General features: G+C 38.0%; 1 protein-coding gene across 1 annotated transcript; it reads right to left on the reverse strand.

Moving 5' to 3' along the window:
- Nucleotides 1-131: 131 nt before the first annotated feature.
- atad5a (ATPase family AAA domain containing 5a) lies at nt 132-18,386 on the reverse strand. The gene is made up of 22 exons (XM_074656905.1): nt 17,728-18,386; nt 16,044-16,107; nt 13,699-15,962; nt 12,507-12,591; nt 12,209-12,367; nt 9,638-9,767; nt 9,323-9,547; nt 8,782-8,930; nt 8,079-8,229; nt 7,572-7,874; nt 6,920-7,016; nt 6,308-6,390; nt 6,075-6,211; nt 5,809-5,986; nt 5,500-5,667; nt 4,931-5,164; nt 4,307-4,371; nt 3,974-4,163; nt 3,373-3,530; nt 2,371-3,224; nt 2,126-2,284; nt 132-1,341 (listed from the first exon to the last, which is right to left on the reverse strand). The coding sequence occupies exons 2-22, from the start codon at nt 16,092-16,094 to the stop codon at nt 1,263-1,265; spliced, it is 5,919 nt and encodes a 1,972-aa protein (XP_074513006.1). The 5' UTR covers nt 16,095-16,107; nt 17,728-18,386; the 3' UTR covers nt 132-1,262.
- Nucleotides 18,387-19,332: the final 946 nt, after the last annotated feature.

A 19,332-nucleotide genomic window follows, 5' to 3' on the forward strand; every position in this document is an offset into this window, starting at 1 on the left:
TTTTAATATATATGTATAATTAGAATAAGAAGGCAATTCATTTTATACATAATATATATATTTATATAAATATATATATTTAGAATAAGAAGGCAATTATAAAAAAAAACAATTACGTGTTTGATAAATTTCTTATGGGCTTTTCCTTTAATATATATATATAAAAAAATATATATATTTCTGTTATTATTTTTTTTACTTTGTATATGTACCCAATATGAACAGTTTTAGCCTACTGTTAATGTACCTGTGTTTTCTTAAATAAAAAAAAACAAAAAAACATCTACTGTACCTTTGCAGGACGTTTGTACAGCCCGAGTCCTTTCCCAATACAAATAACAATCAGATACAAACTCAGATAATGCGTTCATTCATGCTGCGTGCTCAAACTTTCCAGGAACCGGTCTGTCTACCCGCTGCGTGTAAAGGTGAAAGTATTCACAAGCGTAATTAACTCAGAGGAAAACCCGCCATCATTCAGGTTCTACCAGCTCCTAAAAATACCATCAAACAATCACACTGAAGTTCAGTTTTAATAATACAGCACATACAGTACACCGTGAGACAATTCATCTATTTAGTTGTTATAAACCTTTATTTGGTCACAACAGAAACCCACTGTGAGTTAAGTGTGTACATATTTAAGGCTGAAAAAAACAAAATATCAAATAATAATAATAAAAAAAATCACTGTGATGGATGTGAAGGTGACTTAAGGGGGGTCACTTGAACTCGATCCTGAGTGAATCAACAGTACTTTATGTGGAGGATGGCACTTTACACACGACTTTTACAAATTCTATTTTACATGTTAATCCCTTACAATTCATTAATGATACATACTTGCTCCTCAAATTACATTTCTCTACTCGATTAAAAACACTTTTGCAAAATGCAAACGTATAAAACACTACTGTACAAAAAACAACCTTTAGTGCATTCTTTGAAAGCACCATGAGATAGCGTTTGAGGTGATTTAGCTGCGAGCCCTTCAGGTGAGATGTCTGTATTCAGTCATTTCCATCTTAGAAGAAACATGGAAACTTCATCAGACTGTCCTTCGTCTCCTCCACACACACACTTCTGACCAGCTCATCTCATGCCGGATCATAAAGAGCGGATGTACGGTGCTGTCTGATTATTCATCCTCGTGTCACAACACAACCTGTAAGTGTGTCACTTCTTCCATTCTAATATGGACGTTAATAAATGTGAGCACTCAAAGGGCCTTTCTGTGTGATTGTGAGAACATGTCTGACGGTTCAGGGGAAGTCTTCAGCGAGGTGTTGCAGAGTGCTCTTGTCAAGACCGAGCTGGATCGAGTCCAGGTAGTGCAGGAACCTGGAGGAGTAAAAACAAAAACAAAAAAAAACAGCTCAGTTTTCTTCAGCAGACTTGGCAGAGTTTATTTTAGGGCTGTCAATCGATTCAAATATTTAATCGTGATTAATCACAAATGAATCGCATATTTTTCATTTGTTTAAAATGAACCTTAAAGGGAGATTTGTCATGTATTTAATGCTCTTATCAACATGGGAGTGGGCAAATATGCTGCTTTATGCAAATGTATGTATATATTTATTATTGGAAATCAATGAACAAAACAGAACAATGACAGATATTGTCCAGAAACCCTCACAGGTACTGCATTTAGCATAAAACGATATGCCAAATCATAACATGGCAAACTGCAGCCCAACAGGCAACAACAGCTGTCAGTGTGTCAGTGTGCTGACTTGACTATGACTTGCCCCCAAACTGCATGTGATTATCACAAAGTGGGCATGTCTGTAAAAGGGAGACTCGTGTGTACCCATAGAACCCATTTTCATTCACATATCTGGAGATCAGAGGTCAAGGGACCCCTCTGATGGTTGGTACTAATGGATTCATTAGGTTTTCTAGTTTCATACGATGCCAGTATCTTCACTCTAGCTTTAAAACTGAGCCTGCTACAACCTCCAGAAGATCGATTGTGTTATTTGCGTGAATTGAGTGGCGTTAAAACAAGACCTACATCATTATATGAGTTGCTGGCTGCCTGTTATGAGAGGTACTTTACCACATCCTGCCCCACACTTTAAACCAAGCCCCTGATGCTGAACTACGGTTTCTGCGTACTCACCTTCGTTTGACCTTGCCCTGCTCCTTCAGCTGCTCTGATCTGCAGATGTTGCGAAGGGCCGGCAAGTAGTCCAGAGCAGCTGCTGGTCTGTTGCCCAGAGTACCAAACACTCCTCTGAACATCAGACTCTCCATCACTTCTCTCCTCCGCTGGACCAGCCTGGAACACATCAATACACATCAATACCTTTCTTTCAACTGGTTTATAGAAGTTGATAACACTGTATAAAGACGAGTAAGACTCACTGTGGTTGACAGGGACCGTCCTGAGTGAAGCTGTAACCTTGACGATGAGCGGCAACAGGCAGGGTGAGTTCTGCTGCAGCCTCCTTTCCCAGCTCCCCCTCCAGTTGTTGGGCTTTGCTCCAGGCCTCCGCTACCGAGACCCGACACTTGTGGAAGCTCAGACCCTCCACGGCAGCCGGGATCTCCAGGATGTGCCCCCCTCTCACCCAGCTCCCTCTGTCAGTCTCAACCCTCGACTCATCCGTCATCCCGTCTTTCACCACTGCGCCGACCGGCGACATCCTTCTGTGATTGTCACCTCCTTGTGGATGAACGAGCAGTGAGGAGTCCATGTACGACATGTTGTCAAAGAAGTCAGCTATTGCTTCTAGACACTGGGAGACTGGGAGACTTTTTACGCGCTCCTCGGGAGTCAGTGGCTTCCTCCTCGCCGTCTCTGAAACTATACGCTCTTTGACTTCCTCCTTTGCCTGAGGAGGAGCGCCCTGCGGCTTGCAGAGAGATAGAAAACCATCATCTGAGTCCGAGTCCAGTCCATCCTGGTCAGGTAGATGGTGCCTCTTCTTGTTCTTCCTCATTCTGTTGGACATTTTAACCGGACTGCCGTCGTCCGAGCAATCCGCTGACTCTGCCGCGTGCAGTAACGTGGCGTGGGATGGCAGCTCTGTTGGATTAATAGAAGGAGGGTCTTGTGACGCAGAAACAGATTGCTCTGGTTTGTAGGTAGGGATAGTCAACAGCGTGAGTGGTAGAGCTAAGAGTGTCTCCATGTTGGAATAGAGCAGGTCCACTCCTCGTCGCTTGCTGTTTGTCAGCAGCTCCCAGCACAACGTCTCCTCCACCGGACTCTGGCTCTGTTGACAACACACACCAGGTTAATCAAGTACAGCAAGACACACACATTGTGATGACACTGAAGAACTCATAAGGAGGTTGGTGACATTATTTCAGACCTCACTTGTTCGTACTCTAAGCAGTGTATGTGGTAAATGAAGAGTTTACCTTGAGCAGCTCCCAGATGTCTCTCTCAGGTTCGACGTTGAGCAGACCCAGCATGCTCTGAGTGCAGCCGGTGTCACAGGGAGGGAGAGAGGACGGGACGGTCGCTGCACACATAGACGTACCTGCTTTCTCCTCATCAGCCTCTGGCTTTAGTTCAGCTTTTAAAGTGAATGGGGGGGAGATAATTATTAAGTTAAAAGGGTAATTACTTTATTTGTATTGCACTTTTCTTAACACATTTACACAGAAGTGTATAATATTCTGAGCTGTATTCTGGAAGCAACATAAAGCCACTGAAGGGATGAAACATGAATAACTTTCTCCAGGTCAATAGCAGACAGAAATGGATTGATATTAAAAATGCTTATTAGTTATTGACATCTACAAAACAATAAAAACATAAATAAAGCATTTGATTTAATCAACAGATATGGAAAACTGAGTTTCACTCAAAATATTCTTAGAAAAAAGTCATTCAGCATGAAAAAAAGCGTAAAAAAAAAAAGACTAATCGACTAAAGAAATCTTAGTCGACTTAGACCAAAACGAGCAAATAGTGGACTAATCGACTAAGAGGGGGCAGCCCTACTCATCTCCTTACCATTTTTGCCAGTGTGCGTCAACGGCCTGGTAACGTCGTGGCCTCCTGCGCTGCGAGTCCAGAACTGCAGCTGCAGTAAACTCTGCCTGATGTCACATCCATTGAGTCTGAGCAGAGAGCTGATGTCCAACAGGTCCGTCCTCACGTCCTCTGAAAGACACAACAGCTGCAGGAAGCTGCTCACATCCAGCTGTACCAGGGAGAGAAGGACAACGGGAAAAAATTACTCTTTTACTTTTGGATAACTGATCTCTCTCACTTGATTAGCATCACAATATCAGGCCACATTAAACAACCCATTCAGTCAAAAAGATCTAACAGTGAAACACTCACCACTGAGGGGGTCTTGAAAAGGATCTCTTCAAAGTTTCCATCAAACATGGTGCTGAAAGCAGGATCTACAAAACATGCAAGATTTGATTTTAAAGAGCAGGACATATAAACAAATCTGATCAACTCAGACCAAACTAGGGATGCACTTTATACCGATACCGGATCAGATATTGGGCCGATACTGACTCAAATAGCTGGATCGGTTATCGGTGACAATGGGTCCGATCTATTCAATTTAGTTCCATGTTTAATAATAATAATTTAATTAAAAAAATCAGTTAATTTGGAAAGATGTTTTACCAAGTTGGTGGTGTATGATTTATTATTTTAATAATAAATTTAAAAAATTCTGTTAATTTTGAAGATTTACCAAGTTGCTTTTGTACGATTTATTACTTTAATAATAAATACAAATTAAATTTGTATTAATATAATATAATATAAAAGAATGAACCCAGTCACTTCCACACAGTGAGGCATACAGCTGATTAATTAAAACGGATCGGTACTCGGTATCGGACAATACCCAAAGCCCAGTTATCTGTATCGGTATCGGGACTTAAAATGTTGGAATCGGTGCATCTCTAGACCAAACTGTGAGACATTTGACCTCCTGCTACTCACCGCTGGTAGTGAGGATGACTGGCCTCTTCGTAGTGGTCATAAATGTCTTGATGGCAGCCAGAAACCCTGAGTCGTCCTCAAAAATAACATCCACTTCTTCAAACAGGATGAGCGAGGTGGCCGTCTTCTTGCTCTGGTCTTCGTTGTTCTTCTCTTTAGCCGTTTGTGATTTGACTGCAGGGTCTTTCTGCTTATTGGCACACTCATTCTCTTTTACGACTTTCTTGGATGCAGCTACGTGAAGAGATGAGGGAGAGAAAAATACTTATTATTTAACCCCTGATAAAAACTTTTCATGATGGTTACCTCATCATATAAAGTGACCCTTTGCTAAGCCCCTCCCTAAAGCGGCCACTGGCCAATCCTACGTTAGCGACACCAAATAAAATGTATATTATTTTAGAACGATTGTTCCAGATACCCGTCATTATTACCTTTGGAATATCTCTCACTGATATCATTGAAAATATTGACCTGCCATGTGCAAAAGCTTGACAGCCCTAGCAACAGTAACCAAGGGAGGAGATGCTTAGCAAAGGATGAATTGACACACTGCAGGCGACATTTACCTGTTTGTTCATTCTTCTTAGTGTTCGGTGTCTCCTTGGCGGCGGGTGGACCCATTTTGAAGAAGTTAGCTAAAGAGGTGGGAGCCAGGCCTCCTCTTTTAGCTCCTCTTGGGGACTGGGGATGTTTTCTCGGGGAGGAAACCACCCTACGAGGAGAGTTCACCTTTCCTGGAAGATGAACAAAAAACGATCAGCGATCAATTTCCAACAGTTTGTGTTCATCTTGGAATATTCCTACTGCATACAAAACCAACCACATAGAGCAGCAACTCATTAGAAACATTGCTATCATGTTAGCCGTGTACGTACTGGGTGAGGATCCAGGCTTGAGAGCGCCAGCGCTGCTGCTTGTGCCGTAGCTGTTGAAGTAGGTGGGTTTGTGGGCGTTGACCCCCTGACTGTCCACCTGGTGTGACTGAGTGGCTTCCTTCAGCTGGGACAGAATGAGACGGCCGCTCCGCTGAGATGAAGCATTCACCTCAAACACCTTGAGAGACCAGAGGGAAGTTATAGGAAACGAAGACGCTAATTCCTACATAAAATGTCAACAGTTATGTACCGTGAAGCTTTTGTACCTTGAAGCCGAGCTCCTGGGCACAAGCATAGACCGCAGCAGTCTTTCCTACTCCGGTAGGTCCTGTGATCAGCATCGTATTACACAACATGTCCTCTCCATCCTGGGAGTCCTCTTCTCCGCAGTCCCAGTCTGAGTCTGGACACAAAGAGACATCATGCAATCAACACAAACACACATCAAAGCCAACAGAAGTAGTTCTCAAGAGGAAGAAAAAGATCTCTAATATCCCACCATTGCTGCCTTCCTCTTGTTTTTTGTCTTTCTGCTTTTTCCTCTCCTCTCGGTCTGTACGGAGTTTCCATTCCTTTAGCCAGCTGTATACAAAAAAAAGAAACATGAAACATTCGCCCCAACGTTCCTGATACAACGTCATCAGTGGTCCCAAGCCCATATTTTGCACATTTAAGTATTGGGCTGATACCAGATGTGTGACCAAGTCATTGTTTTGCAAGTCACAAGTAAGTCTTTGCACTCAAGTCCTAAACTCTGAGTATCGTGTCCTAAACAAGTCATGATGCGCTCTTCACTGAATGTAATGTAATTTTAACAACAGAGTAACTGACGCCAACTGGCTCTCAGTAATGTAATGTTAGTTCTTCATGGTTCTCTCCTGCAACTTGATTGGATGCTGTCGGATTGGTTCAAACAAAGTGGATCTGTTAAGTGTTAGATAATCAAATCAATCACATTTGGTCAAGTCGAGTCTAAAATCATCAAATTTGTGACTCGAGTCTGACTCAAGTCCACACCTCTGACTGATAGCATTTAAGAGATACAGTATGAAGCAAACAGTGTTTTTTTTATACGTAGTGCAGTGAAATTAAAGCCGTTTTAGTTCCTCACCTGTGCAGCCTCCTCACTGAGGCGGTGTTGCCTAGGATGTCGCTGGAGTGCTGGGGCTGATATTTGTCTGTCCATAACACGTCCTCCTTCACCACATCTGCAGAACAAACCATTACTTATAACAGCCAGCGAAGCTTACAGACACCCACTTTACATGACCCGTATCAAATTAGGAATATTGTCATATAGTGGAATATTAGTGTGCATGTAAACATAGTTAGTGACAGCAGCTCTATTTTCAGTACTTTAGTCCAAGCACAGAACCTTTACTTCTTAAAGTTTGCCCACACTTCACTATCAGAGCCAATCAACTGATGCTTTGATAATGACACATTTGCAACAAAAGTGAATACTGGAAGATAAGTTTAAAAAACAAAGTAAAAACAGTTAGGGTTTTAGCTGCAACCATCAGCAAGCATAGCATGCGCTACGGTCCAATAGTGTGCCAGTCTGTTGCCAGACATTTAAATATATTTGCCATCTTTTATTGCAAATTTGTACTGAAATGATGACTTGATAGCCAAAAGCTTCCTATTGTGTAGTTATGTTATTTAAGTTGTTTCCCATTGGCTGATTTGCCGTATTGATCCCAAAGTTCACAGATTTATAATAAATAAAATTGGGTGATTCAGACCGTAAATTGATACCTCACCTTTTTTTCCAGCGTTCTCTCCCAAAAGCAAGTCACCGATCACAACAACGGAGTCATCTTCAGACGGGATGGGAGCAGGTTTGACTGAAGGCTGGTCTTTCTCCTCTGGCCTCGATCTCCGAGCTCGTCTCGTACGGCCTCCCCTTCTTGTTGGCTCAGGCTCGGGATCTTTTTCTTCTTCTGCACAGCTGCCCCGTTGCTTCTTCGCCACCTTCACCGTCATTTCCCCGTCCTCATCCGTCCTCTTCCTCTTCCATCCTACTGGTTCAGCTGGCAGTGTGGTGCTTGTGACGGCCTCTGGTTCTAGTAAGTAACATGCAATAGACGTTGAGAATAGTGTCTCTTTTTTGACTGGTTTGATTTATTAAAATACGGCCTAAATGTTTGTGATTTGAGGGCACATTGGATAAAAAGAAGTCAAGCTTAATAAAGGCCTCAAATAAACGGTTACTGCAACCTGACGTTTTGTTTCAGAGTACGAGTACAATAACTGCTTGTCAGACCGACCTGAGGCGACGCTCTGCTGCTGGTGCTCAGCGCGTCTCTTCAGGAAGCGAGTGATGAACATCTGAACAGGGAAGGGAGGGTTAGAGGTGTTGACCTCCTCCAGTAGAAGCCGGCTGACACTTTCAGAGATCTCAGGCCTAAAGCCAGAACCCTGCAAAAAGGAGAAAATACTATTATTAAATATTGTGTCTGCAAAATTTTGAGCAGATTATTTCCTGCAAATATTTTATCAGAGATGAGTTTTCCTGTTATATTTAGGAAATTCTCTGTCTTTTTTTATTTCAACATCATACCTACTTAATAGGCTTATTTGTTTTACCCAAAGTCAGTGTTTTCTTCTTCCTGACGCTTGGTGATTGCTCTATCAGCTCTTTGGTTGTTTTAACTGTGTAGTTTTCTAATGAGAAAGGAGAGGGAAGGCTCTGTGTGCTCCTGTTTATATCTTAAATAATAATCCAAACTTTAAAAATAACAATTTAATTTATTTTTCTTCACAGAAATGAATGAAATGCTGAGACATACGTCAACAGTATATTTTTAAAAAGGTTTTCTCACGCCTCTAAAAATCAAGATGACCTCTTGACCCCCAGTGAAGCTTTGGGTCGGGACCCCGAGGTTGGGAACCATTGAACTAGACAAATGTCTTCCGAGATATCGATCCTGCTAAACATGAAACTGAATCATTACAATCACTTCAACATACCCGTTCACAAAAGGCTCTACGGGCCGGTTCTGTCTTCACACAAAGGGAGCCACTAACAGGTGGAGGTGAGCTGGATGTTTGGCACCAAACCTCTTTCAGATGACGCAGTAACGAAGACTCAGGCCACAGTAGACTCCAAAGAGGGCAATCTGTCAACACACGACAAAAACAAGTTTTACTTCTCTTGATTCATCACATTTGTTTTCAGCACCAGAAAACAAAGATGTTGTTTTTTCAAAGGAAACTGATTTAAACTAATAATTATCGTCTTCTTTTTTCTGTCAGTGCTGTTTTGTGGTATTAACAGTGCATGTTACTGGTGCTGTAAGTACTAGTGTAGTAATAATGTTTGGTACTGATATAGTTTGAGGGATGCATTGGTAAAGGGTTGCTCTAGATTTGTATATTGGTTTGGAAGGGGTTTGTAGAGCGCAAGTAAAAAGTAAAATGTTTTCTTCTGAACTGTAGTGGAATAAAAGTATTAATTTAGTTTCCTCCACTGTCTAGTGAAGATGTGTATTTCTATGGAGGAACATCTTACCGTTTGATGGTTGGCTCATGTGAATAACTGGTTGAAAGGAGGAACAGGAGAGAGAGAAGGCCTCCTTGTTGGCAGCAGTCTTGGCGATCTGTTTCCTGAAGGTCTCCGGCAGGCCGCTCTTCAGGAACTCCCTGCGTGCCTTGAACTGCTCATCATCCTGGGAGTTTTCAGAGCTGCTGTCATCAAAGATGGAAATCACCCCCGACATCTTCCCCCCTTTGGAGCCTGTGAGACAGAAAATATACAGCACCATTAGATGAGATTTCAACAAAATGCTGAACAGTAAATGATGATTTAGAGAAGGGGAGAATCTACCTGGGACAGTCTTACTCTCTTTACCAACAGATGAGGCTTTTCCCAGAACTTCATTCAGAGTGCGTAAAGGCTTCTGGGTTTTACTCTTTTCTGGTGCCGTCTGGTCCTCCCCCAGGCAGATGACAGAGTCCTGAAAAAATAAACCACATCATTTTTTCAATCCAATATGTATTTTTTTTTACATACTATAATATGATTGTTTTGGGGTTTTTTTCATACGATACCATGACTCTTTTCTTCTTTTTTTGACTTACTTTACTATGAATTTTTTTTTTTTTTACTTTTTTTGACATACTATGAATTTTTTTTTTGACATACGATACTATGACTTTTTTTGACTTGCTATACTATGAATTTTTTTCTAGACATACATATGGACTTTTTTTTAAACTTTTTTTTACCTACTATACTATGATTTTTTTTTTTTGACATACTTTACTATGACTTTTTTTTTTTTTTTACTTTTTTTGACATACTATGAATTTTTTTTTTTACCTACTATACTTTTGATTTTTTTTTTTTTTTTTTTTTTACTTTTTCTGACATACTATGATTTATTTTTTTTTGACCTACTATGCTATTAATTTTTTTTTTACTTTTTTGAAATACTTAACCATGACTTTTTTTTTTTTTGGACTTTTTTGACATACTATGATTTTTTTTTTTTTACTTTTTTTGACATACTATAATTTCTTTTTTTGACACACTTTACTATGACTTTTTTGACATACTATGAATTCTTTCCTTTTTTTTTGACATACTTTACTATGATTTTTTTTTTTTTACTTTTTCTGACATACTATGATTTTTTTTTTGACCTACTATGCTATTAATTTTTTTTTTACTTTTTTGAAATACTTTACCATGACTTTTTTGACATACTATGATTTTTTTTTTGACCTACTATACTTTGGATTTTATGCTATTAATTTTTTTTTTGACTTTTTTTGACATACTATGAATTTCTTTTTTTGAGACTTTACTATGACTTTTTTTGACATACTATGAATTTTTTTTTTTTGACATACTATGATTTTTTTTTTTTGACCTACTATACTTTGGATTTTTTTTTTTTGACTTTTTCTGACATACTATGATTTTTTTTTTTTGACCTACTATGCTATTAATTATTTTTTTGACTTTTTTGAAATACTTTACCATGATTTTTTTTTTTGACTTTTTCTGACATACTATGATTTTTTTTTTTTGACCTATGCTATTAATTATTTTTTTGACTTTTTTGAAATACTTTACCATGACTTTTTTTTTTTTTACTTTTTTGACATACTATGATTTTTTTTTTGACCTACTATACTATGACTTTTTTTTTTTTTTGACATAATTTATGACTTTTTTGACATACTATGAATTTTTTTTTTGACCTACTATACTTTGGATTTTATGCTATTAATTTTTTTTTGACTTTTTTTGATATACTATGAATTTCTTTTTTTGACACTTTACTATGACTTTTTTTGACATACTATGAATTTTTTTTTTTGACATACTATGATTTTTTTTTTTTGACCTACTATACTTTGGATTTTTTTTTTTTTGACTTTTTCTGACATACTATGTTTTTTTTTTTTTTGACCTACTATGCTATTAATTATTTTTTTGACTTTTTTGAAATACTTTACCATGATTTTTTTTTTTGACTTTTTCTGACATACTATGATTTTTTTTTTTTGACCTATGCTATTAATTATTTTTTTGACTTTTTTGAAATACTTTACCATGACTTTTTTTTTTTTACTTTTTTGACATACTATGATTTTTTTTTTGACCTACTATACTATGACTTTTTTTTTTTTTTGACATAATTTATGACTTTTTTGACATACTATGAATTTTTTTTTTTACCTACTATACTTTGGATTTTATGCTATTCATTTTTTTTTGACTTTTTTTGACATACTATGAATTTCTTTTTTTGACACACTTTACTATGGCTTTTTTTGACATACTATGATTTTTTTTTTCGACTTTTTTTTGACATACTATGATTTTTTTTTTGAACTTTTTTTGACACTAAATTTTTTTTTTGACCTACTATGCTATTAATTTTTTTTTTGACTTTTGAAATACTTTACCATGACTTTTTTTTTTTTTTACTTTTTGACATACTATGATATATTTATTTTTTTTTTACTTTTTTTGACATACTTACTATGACTTTTTTGACATACTTTACTATGACTTTTTTTCCCCCCTCACTTTTTTTGACATACTATGAATTTTTTTTCAACATACTATACTATGACTTTATTTTTACCATAAATAAATAAATATATGATATGTAACTGTTAATTCATAGGATAAGAGCACAAGAGGAGCGATGTCGAGAGAAGTGGGAGGAATGGACGATGTTTACATGTCATGGACAAGATAAGAGAATGTACCACTGAATATGTCACAGGAATAAATAGACTTTGTAGAGGCAGGACAATCCAGATGTTTTCGTGTTTTTTGTGTGTTTTGGAATGGAAAAGCAATAAAAATAAAGTATTTGGAATAAAAAAACAAACACCCCTTTGACACTGAAAACTGTGATTCGCCCGTTAACTGTACCTCATCTTCACAGTAGCTCTTCTTCGTGGACATCTCAGTTCGTGACGAACGCCGTAAGGTGCCCTTCTCCTTGACGGCAGTTTTTTTACTCTGCTGAATCACTTTGGCCTTCTCCACCAACTTCTTTGCCTGCCTCCTTTTTTTAGAGTCATTTGATGTCTGAAAAAAAAAAAAAAGCATCCTTTCATCATCCTCAGCCCATAATTATTATGTTAAAGTATGTTCTTCCTCGTCGAATCAGTACACCAATTCATTAAATCTAGAATATGTCCGTTAAAATAAAAAATATCAAACTTACTTTAGCAGCAAAAGATGTGTTTAAGCAACTTCCACTTTCAGCCTTGGTCAAGGAAACATTTTTATGTACTCTAGTGAATTTAATTCTTATGAAAAAACAAAGAAACATCGAATTAGAACATGAAAAACAGGTAACATTAAAAAGAACCATTTCATATACATATATATACATACACTTAGTTGACAGTTTATTGGGAACACCTTGCTAAAACTAATGCAGCAAAATACTTATAATGTTCAGTATTTGCTGAACCTTTTAGAGAGGTGTTGATTCAACTACTAAACTAAGAGCCAACTATTTTGATAATCTATTAATCAGTTTGATTAATTTTTAAGAAAAAGAAAAAGCTGATTCCAGCTTCTTAAATGTGAATATTTTTTGGTTTCTTTACTCCTCTGTGACAGTAAACTGAATATCTTTGAGTAGTGGACAAAACAAGACATTAGAGGATGTCATCTTGGGCTTGGGGAAACACTGATCCACATTTTTCAACATTTTCTGACATGTTATATCAACGATGTAAATAACAGAAACACCTCACTGTATAATGCAATACAGTCCTCCATGACTATACCTTTGAATAAACACCTCTCTAAAAAACTGAACATTATAACTAGGGCTGATCCAAATGCTTTGAAGCTTCAACCGTTGCCATGGTAATCGACCTCCAAATCAGTATTCAAATGCTTCATTTTTTAATTGTTTTTTTATATATATATATATATATATATATATATATATATATATATATATATATATATATATATATATATATATATATATATATATAAGTATGTAATAATAATGTAGAAATCCCAAAATAGTCCATGAAATAAGGAATATTCCTACAACATTATTCAGCATTAATTATTAGTTATTCTCAGACGGATATCACTGTTTGTTCTGTGTAGAGGTGCGTATGTGTACAGTAGTGCGGCAGCGGCACTGAAACGGGGTAGATGGAGACAGACAGAAGAACATGTCAGCCTGCCGTGTGGCGAAGCTTCAAAGCCCAAAAAAATGGTATTCGGGACAGCCCTAATTATAACCTCCATGAAGGTAGGATTTATTGCAATACTGTTGTATTAGCTATGTGTGCTACTCAATAAACAGGCAAATGAGTGTATACATGCAACCAAAATGTTTAAATGTGTAATGATAGCATTAAATCATAACTATATGCATGGGTCACCTGATTGGACTTTCTTTTCCTTCAGTTGGGGACACCATCTCTGCTACGAAGACTCTGCGTTTGGACCTGCGCATCTTTGGGGTTGTCATCTCTGCAACGCCGTCATCAGGTGAAGCAGCAGCAGCAGCAGCAGCAGCGTCCTTCGACTTGTTGCGTCTCCTGGTTTCTCTGATCGGGGTTGCTGGTGTGGCCTCAGGTGCTTGTCTGACTACAGCCTCTCTTCTCGACCTCCTCGCCGCCGGGATGGAGGGAGTCGAGGTGATGGGAGGCTCCTCTCTTTTATCAACTTCAACAACAACTGTTTCTTCCGCAGCAGCAGCAGGAGTGGGAGCAGGAGTGGCGACTGCCTCCTTTTCTTCTTTAGCTTTCTTTCTGCCTTTTCTCGCAGGTTTCTTTTTAGCTACTTTGCTTTCCTGAGAGGCAGCAGGGACTTCCTCAACAGAGGGTGGACTTACAGCGTCTTCTTCAGCAGCTTTGTCTGCATCACCCAAAGCTCCCGGCTGCTTCGGCTTGCCCTGGCTCTTACCAGGCTTGGTTTTGGACCCATCCAGACTGGGCTGTTTGAAGGCAGACATGAACTGCTTCCTCTCCACTTCGCTGCACCTGGGCACGGATTCACTCTCAAGCACAGCCAGCTCTAGATCTTCCTCTTGAAGAACCACGTTGGATTTACGCTTGACGTTCAGAGAAGTAGAAGTGAGATGGTGTCCAGCCTCTACGTGAGGAGACGACGCCACCTTTGCAGGGCTCATCGCCCCTTTTCTCCTGTTGAAGATAGAAGCTAACTTTCCCCCCGCCATGGCTGCTTCCTGCTTGGGTGAGACTACATGCACTTCAGCCTGGATGGTGACAGTTCGGGGTGAGATTTGGAAAGGTGATTCCCCAGAACCAATATTTTCTTCAGCTTTAGGGATGTCCAACTGGTCGGTGTCCATTTCTTCTGTGATTTTCCTTTCATCTTCTTTGTCCTGTACGTCTTCTACGTCATCTTCATCCTCACCCTGGCTCTGACTCCGCACAAAATCTTCAAAGGAGATTGTGACGGTGCTGTTGTTCAACTGAGAGGCCTCATCCACATTGACCTCCATACTAACATCATACAAGGAGCTCTCTTTCTCTTCCTCCTCTGGCTCTGAATGTTTTGCCTTCCTAGAATTTCCTGCAACAGTTTTGACTTTTTTTGCTTTATCTTTTGAAGGTATAATTGGAGATAATTCAATACCGTTCAGTTCTGGATTAAGTCTGACACCTTTCCCACATTTGGAAGCATCTTCTTCAGCCTGCTCAACCCTGACAGTCTTAGAGGAGTTCCTCTCTGAGTTTCCCTCAGTGATACAAGCCTCTGCAGTAAGCTGGGCCATCAGGACCGCTGTATCACTGCCAAGAACACCGCAGCTGCTGACTGCTTCTGCTGCTGAGTCTCTGCCATCATGTGGTTCCTCTACAATCACACAATCCTCTGTGGAGCTTACAGTTTCAGCCTCCAAAAGCTTTCTTGCAGCTTTGCTGGTCTTCTTCCTCCGTTTCTGAGACGGCGGTTTCACCGCTGCATCCGCGCTGGCGTGTTTTTCTGCGAGCGTCTGAGACGTCTGACAGTTCTCTTCCTCCTCTGGCTCTGAATGCTTTGCCTTCCTAGAATTTCCTGCAACAGTTTTGACTTTTTTTGCTTTATCTTTTGAAGGTACAATTGGAGATAATTCAATACCGTTCAGTCCTGGATTAAGTCTGACACCTTTCCCACATTTGGAAGCATCTTCTTCAGTCTGCTCAACCCTGACAGTCTTAGAGGAGTTCCTCTCTGAGTTTCCCTCAGTGATACAAGCCTCAGCAGTAAGCTGGGCCATCAGCACCGCTGTATCACTGCCAAGAACACCGCAGCTGCTGACTGCTTCTGAGTCTCTGACATCATGTGGTTCATCTACAATCAAACAATCCTCTGTGGAGCTTACAGTTTCAGCCTCCAAAAGTTTTCTTGCAGCTTTGCTGGTCTTCCTCCTAAGTTTCTGAGACGCCGGTTTCACCGCTGCATCCGCGCTGGCGTGTTTTTCTGCAAGCGTCTGAGACGTCTGACAGTTCTCTTTCGACTGCTCAGGTGAGCTGGTCTTTTCTTTAGAGGACGGAGCCTTCCGGCTAAAGTAGTCCCTGATGTTGTTGGAGCGAGGAGGTGAAAAGGGTTTCTCCACAGGCTTGGGCACGGGAGAGAAATAGTTTGTGATTGTCTTGACAACAGGACTGCCACCATCTTTGCGAGATTTCTTGCAAGGCTGTAAATGAAATAATGATAATGAATGAATAACAGCGACTGCATGCTTTATATATGGCCCAAATCAGTGTCATAGACATACCTGTGTGTCAAAGTCCTCAATGACAGATGCCATTGCCACAACACCAGCCATAATTTGAAGAGACCTAAAGCAAAAGGGAAACATTATGCACATGGAGAGCAGAGCAGACATGAAGTATTATCATTATCCAAATAGTACAGGACGCATGCCACGACACATTTAAAAGCTGGTTTCCAAGCTGAAAGTTAAATTGGGGTTCTTTCTTTTTTAGAAACAAATCCAGTTTTTCCCTCCTTTTCTAAAATGATGTGTTTGAATATTTCTGCATACTGGGGTCCCTAAACAGTCTTGAATTACATAAATTGGGTATCACTGTAAAGCTGAGACTCTTGTGGATCCAATGAGCCCAACTGTATTCATGTGTGATGATGTTAGTCCCCATAGGAGACATTTCATTATAGCGAGACCATTTTTTTTTTTATATACTTGACCTCCTTGTATAAAATGACCTGTGGTGACCTCTAGGATAATCACAGCCTCATGAAACTTTACAGCCACAAACTAGAGACCTAAAGCATTCAGAGGATGGATGGCTTTCCTAGCTAGATTGACAATAAGGGTGTTTCTGAGCAGTTTACACAACAGAAGTGCTCGCCATCCAATCGTCTATAAAATGCAATTCTTGCAGAAATCTCCAAATGTCAAAAGTTTTTGAACCCAAATCACAGCATGGCTTTTTCTATGGTGTTCCTCAAGGTCTTGGTGTCTTAATGTGGTATTTTGGAGGGATTATTGATCATTTTTATCAATTCTCCAGTGGGAAAAAATGGTTAAATTTCGCATCAAATCCGTGTAACACATGGTACCAACCCAAAAATTGCTACTGCAACAACTTATGGGACATAATAGAGCATGGGGATGGACATCATATACTTCTATCATAATGTTCTAAACACTTTTACAATTCATTTTAAATAATTCAGGAATTAATTCATGCTTATTTCTGATTTATGACTAGAACAACTGAACACACAGTGCTGAGCAGCATCTCAAATTAATCTTCAGGTTCCCAGCTTTCAGATGATGTACACCACTTCTATGGGACATCTACTGTTGACCTGCTATCTCCCCCTAAAGACCCCCTGGACCCGCCTAAAAAGACAAAAACTGGTGTATTGTATACATACATTCATACATACATACATACATGCATACATACATACATATACACACATACACATTTATACACAAACATATATATATATACACATGTGTCTATATGTATATACACATATATATATACACAAATATATATATACATGGGTGTGTGTGTTAAATAACCTGACCCTCTTGACCAGTTATTAAATAAAGGCAAAAGTTCCATAACAATAATGTTATGCTCAATTAATATTATATGTTTATATATATATATATAATATTATGTACTTAACAATGCAAAATCCATTAATTAATTAATCCATTAACTATATTTTAAAACCAGCAGCCACATTGTGTGACACTGTAAACAGTCCTGTACAACACAGAGTAGTATTAATACCATACTAGTCAGGAAGGTAAGCGTTGTGGTGAAGCAGAGTCAGTATAAACATGTTTATTTACAGCAGATATAGACTGTATAACTACTACTACTATTCCTCCTGTCATGGTGTCCTGTAACAGCAGTTAGCTCTGTTAGTCTTTGTGTCTGATGACAGTAGAAGAACTAAAGTAGAGGAAAACTCACCGATAAGAACTTGCTGCTACTTCAGAGACCTCCAGTCTTCTTTTATTCACTTCCCCGTCTCTGTGTTAGTGTCTGTGAGTAACAGGTATAGTTCACAGTGTGAGTCGGACAGCTGAGTGTCTCCATATAAACTATAAACTACATCTCACTGAACAACAACAAGCTAGCAGACTCCTCCAGAAGCTGCTCCAGAAGTCTCTCTACTAGTCCCAATGTGTCCAACATGTCCAACATGTCCAACATGTCCAACATGTCCACCGCGGACAAGTTACACAGATATTTCCCAGATTATTCGGAGTATAAATAATCCATAATACATGTTTCCTTGTCGTCTAGTTGCTCTTTTTCAAAAACGCGCCAGACTGCTCGTAGAATGAAGAGCGCCAAAATATACGTGACCTTTCACACGACCGGTTTCCACCAATCACAGGGGGAGGAAATGCCCTACGTCATGGCGTGACGTAGTGTGCCCATAACAAAGATGGCGGGGTGGTGGTGTAGTAGGGGCATCTTATTTAATGGAGAGGGAAAAGTGACAGCTCCCCCAGCTGGCTGCGCCAAGCATTACACTCTCACTTCTAGTGATATTGACAAGGAAATACATTTCATTTGTTTTGTTTTATATTATGGCTTTATCTTAACTGGTGGGGCTTTGTTGTAACTATTTATATGATTTTATATTGTATTTATATGATTTCATGTTGTATTTATATGACTTTATAATTTATTTATATGATTTTATATTGTATTTATATGATTTTATATTGTATTTATATTATTTCATGTTGTATTTATATGACTTTATAATTTATTTATATGATTTTATATTGTATTTATATGATTTTATCTTGCATTTATATGACTTTATATTATATTTATATGATTTTATCTTGTATTTATATGATTTGATCTTGTAGTCATATAACTATATCTTGTATTTATATGATTTTATTTTGTATTTATATGACTTTATGTTATATTTATATGATTTTATCTTGTATTGTTATGATTTTATATTGTATTTATATGATTTTATATTGTATTTATATGATTTTATATTGTATTTATATGATTTTATCTTGTATTTATATGACTTAATCTTGTATTCATATGATTTTATAGTGTATTTATATGACTTTATCTTGTATTTATATGATTTTATCTTGTATTTATATGACTTTATACTGTATTTATGACTTTATAATGTATTTATACAATTTTATCTCGTATTGATGATTTTATCTCGTATTTATATGACCATCTTGTATTTATATGATTTTATCTTGTATTTATATGACTATATCTTATATTTATATGATTTTATATTGTATATTTATATGACTTTATAATGTATTTATATGATTTTATATTTTATTTATGATTTTATCTTAAATTTATATGACTTTATCTTGTATTTATATGATTTTATCTTGTAGTCATATAACTATATCTCGTATTTATATGATTTTATATTGTATTTATATGATTTTATCTTGTATATTTATATGATTTTATCTTGTATATTTATATGACTTTATCTTGTATTTATATGATTTTATATTGTATTTATATGATTTTATCTTGTATATTTATATGATTTTATCT

Source organism: Sebastes fasciatus, chromosome 13 (assembly GCF_043250625.1).
Source record: "Sebastes fasciatus isolate fSebFas1 chromosome 13, fSebFas1.pri, whole genome shotgun sequence".
NCBI lineage: Eukaryota > Metazoa > Chordata > Actinopteri > Perciformes > Sebastidae > Sebastes > Sebastes fasciatus.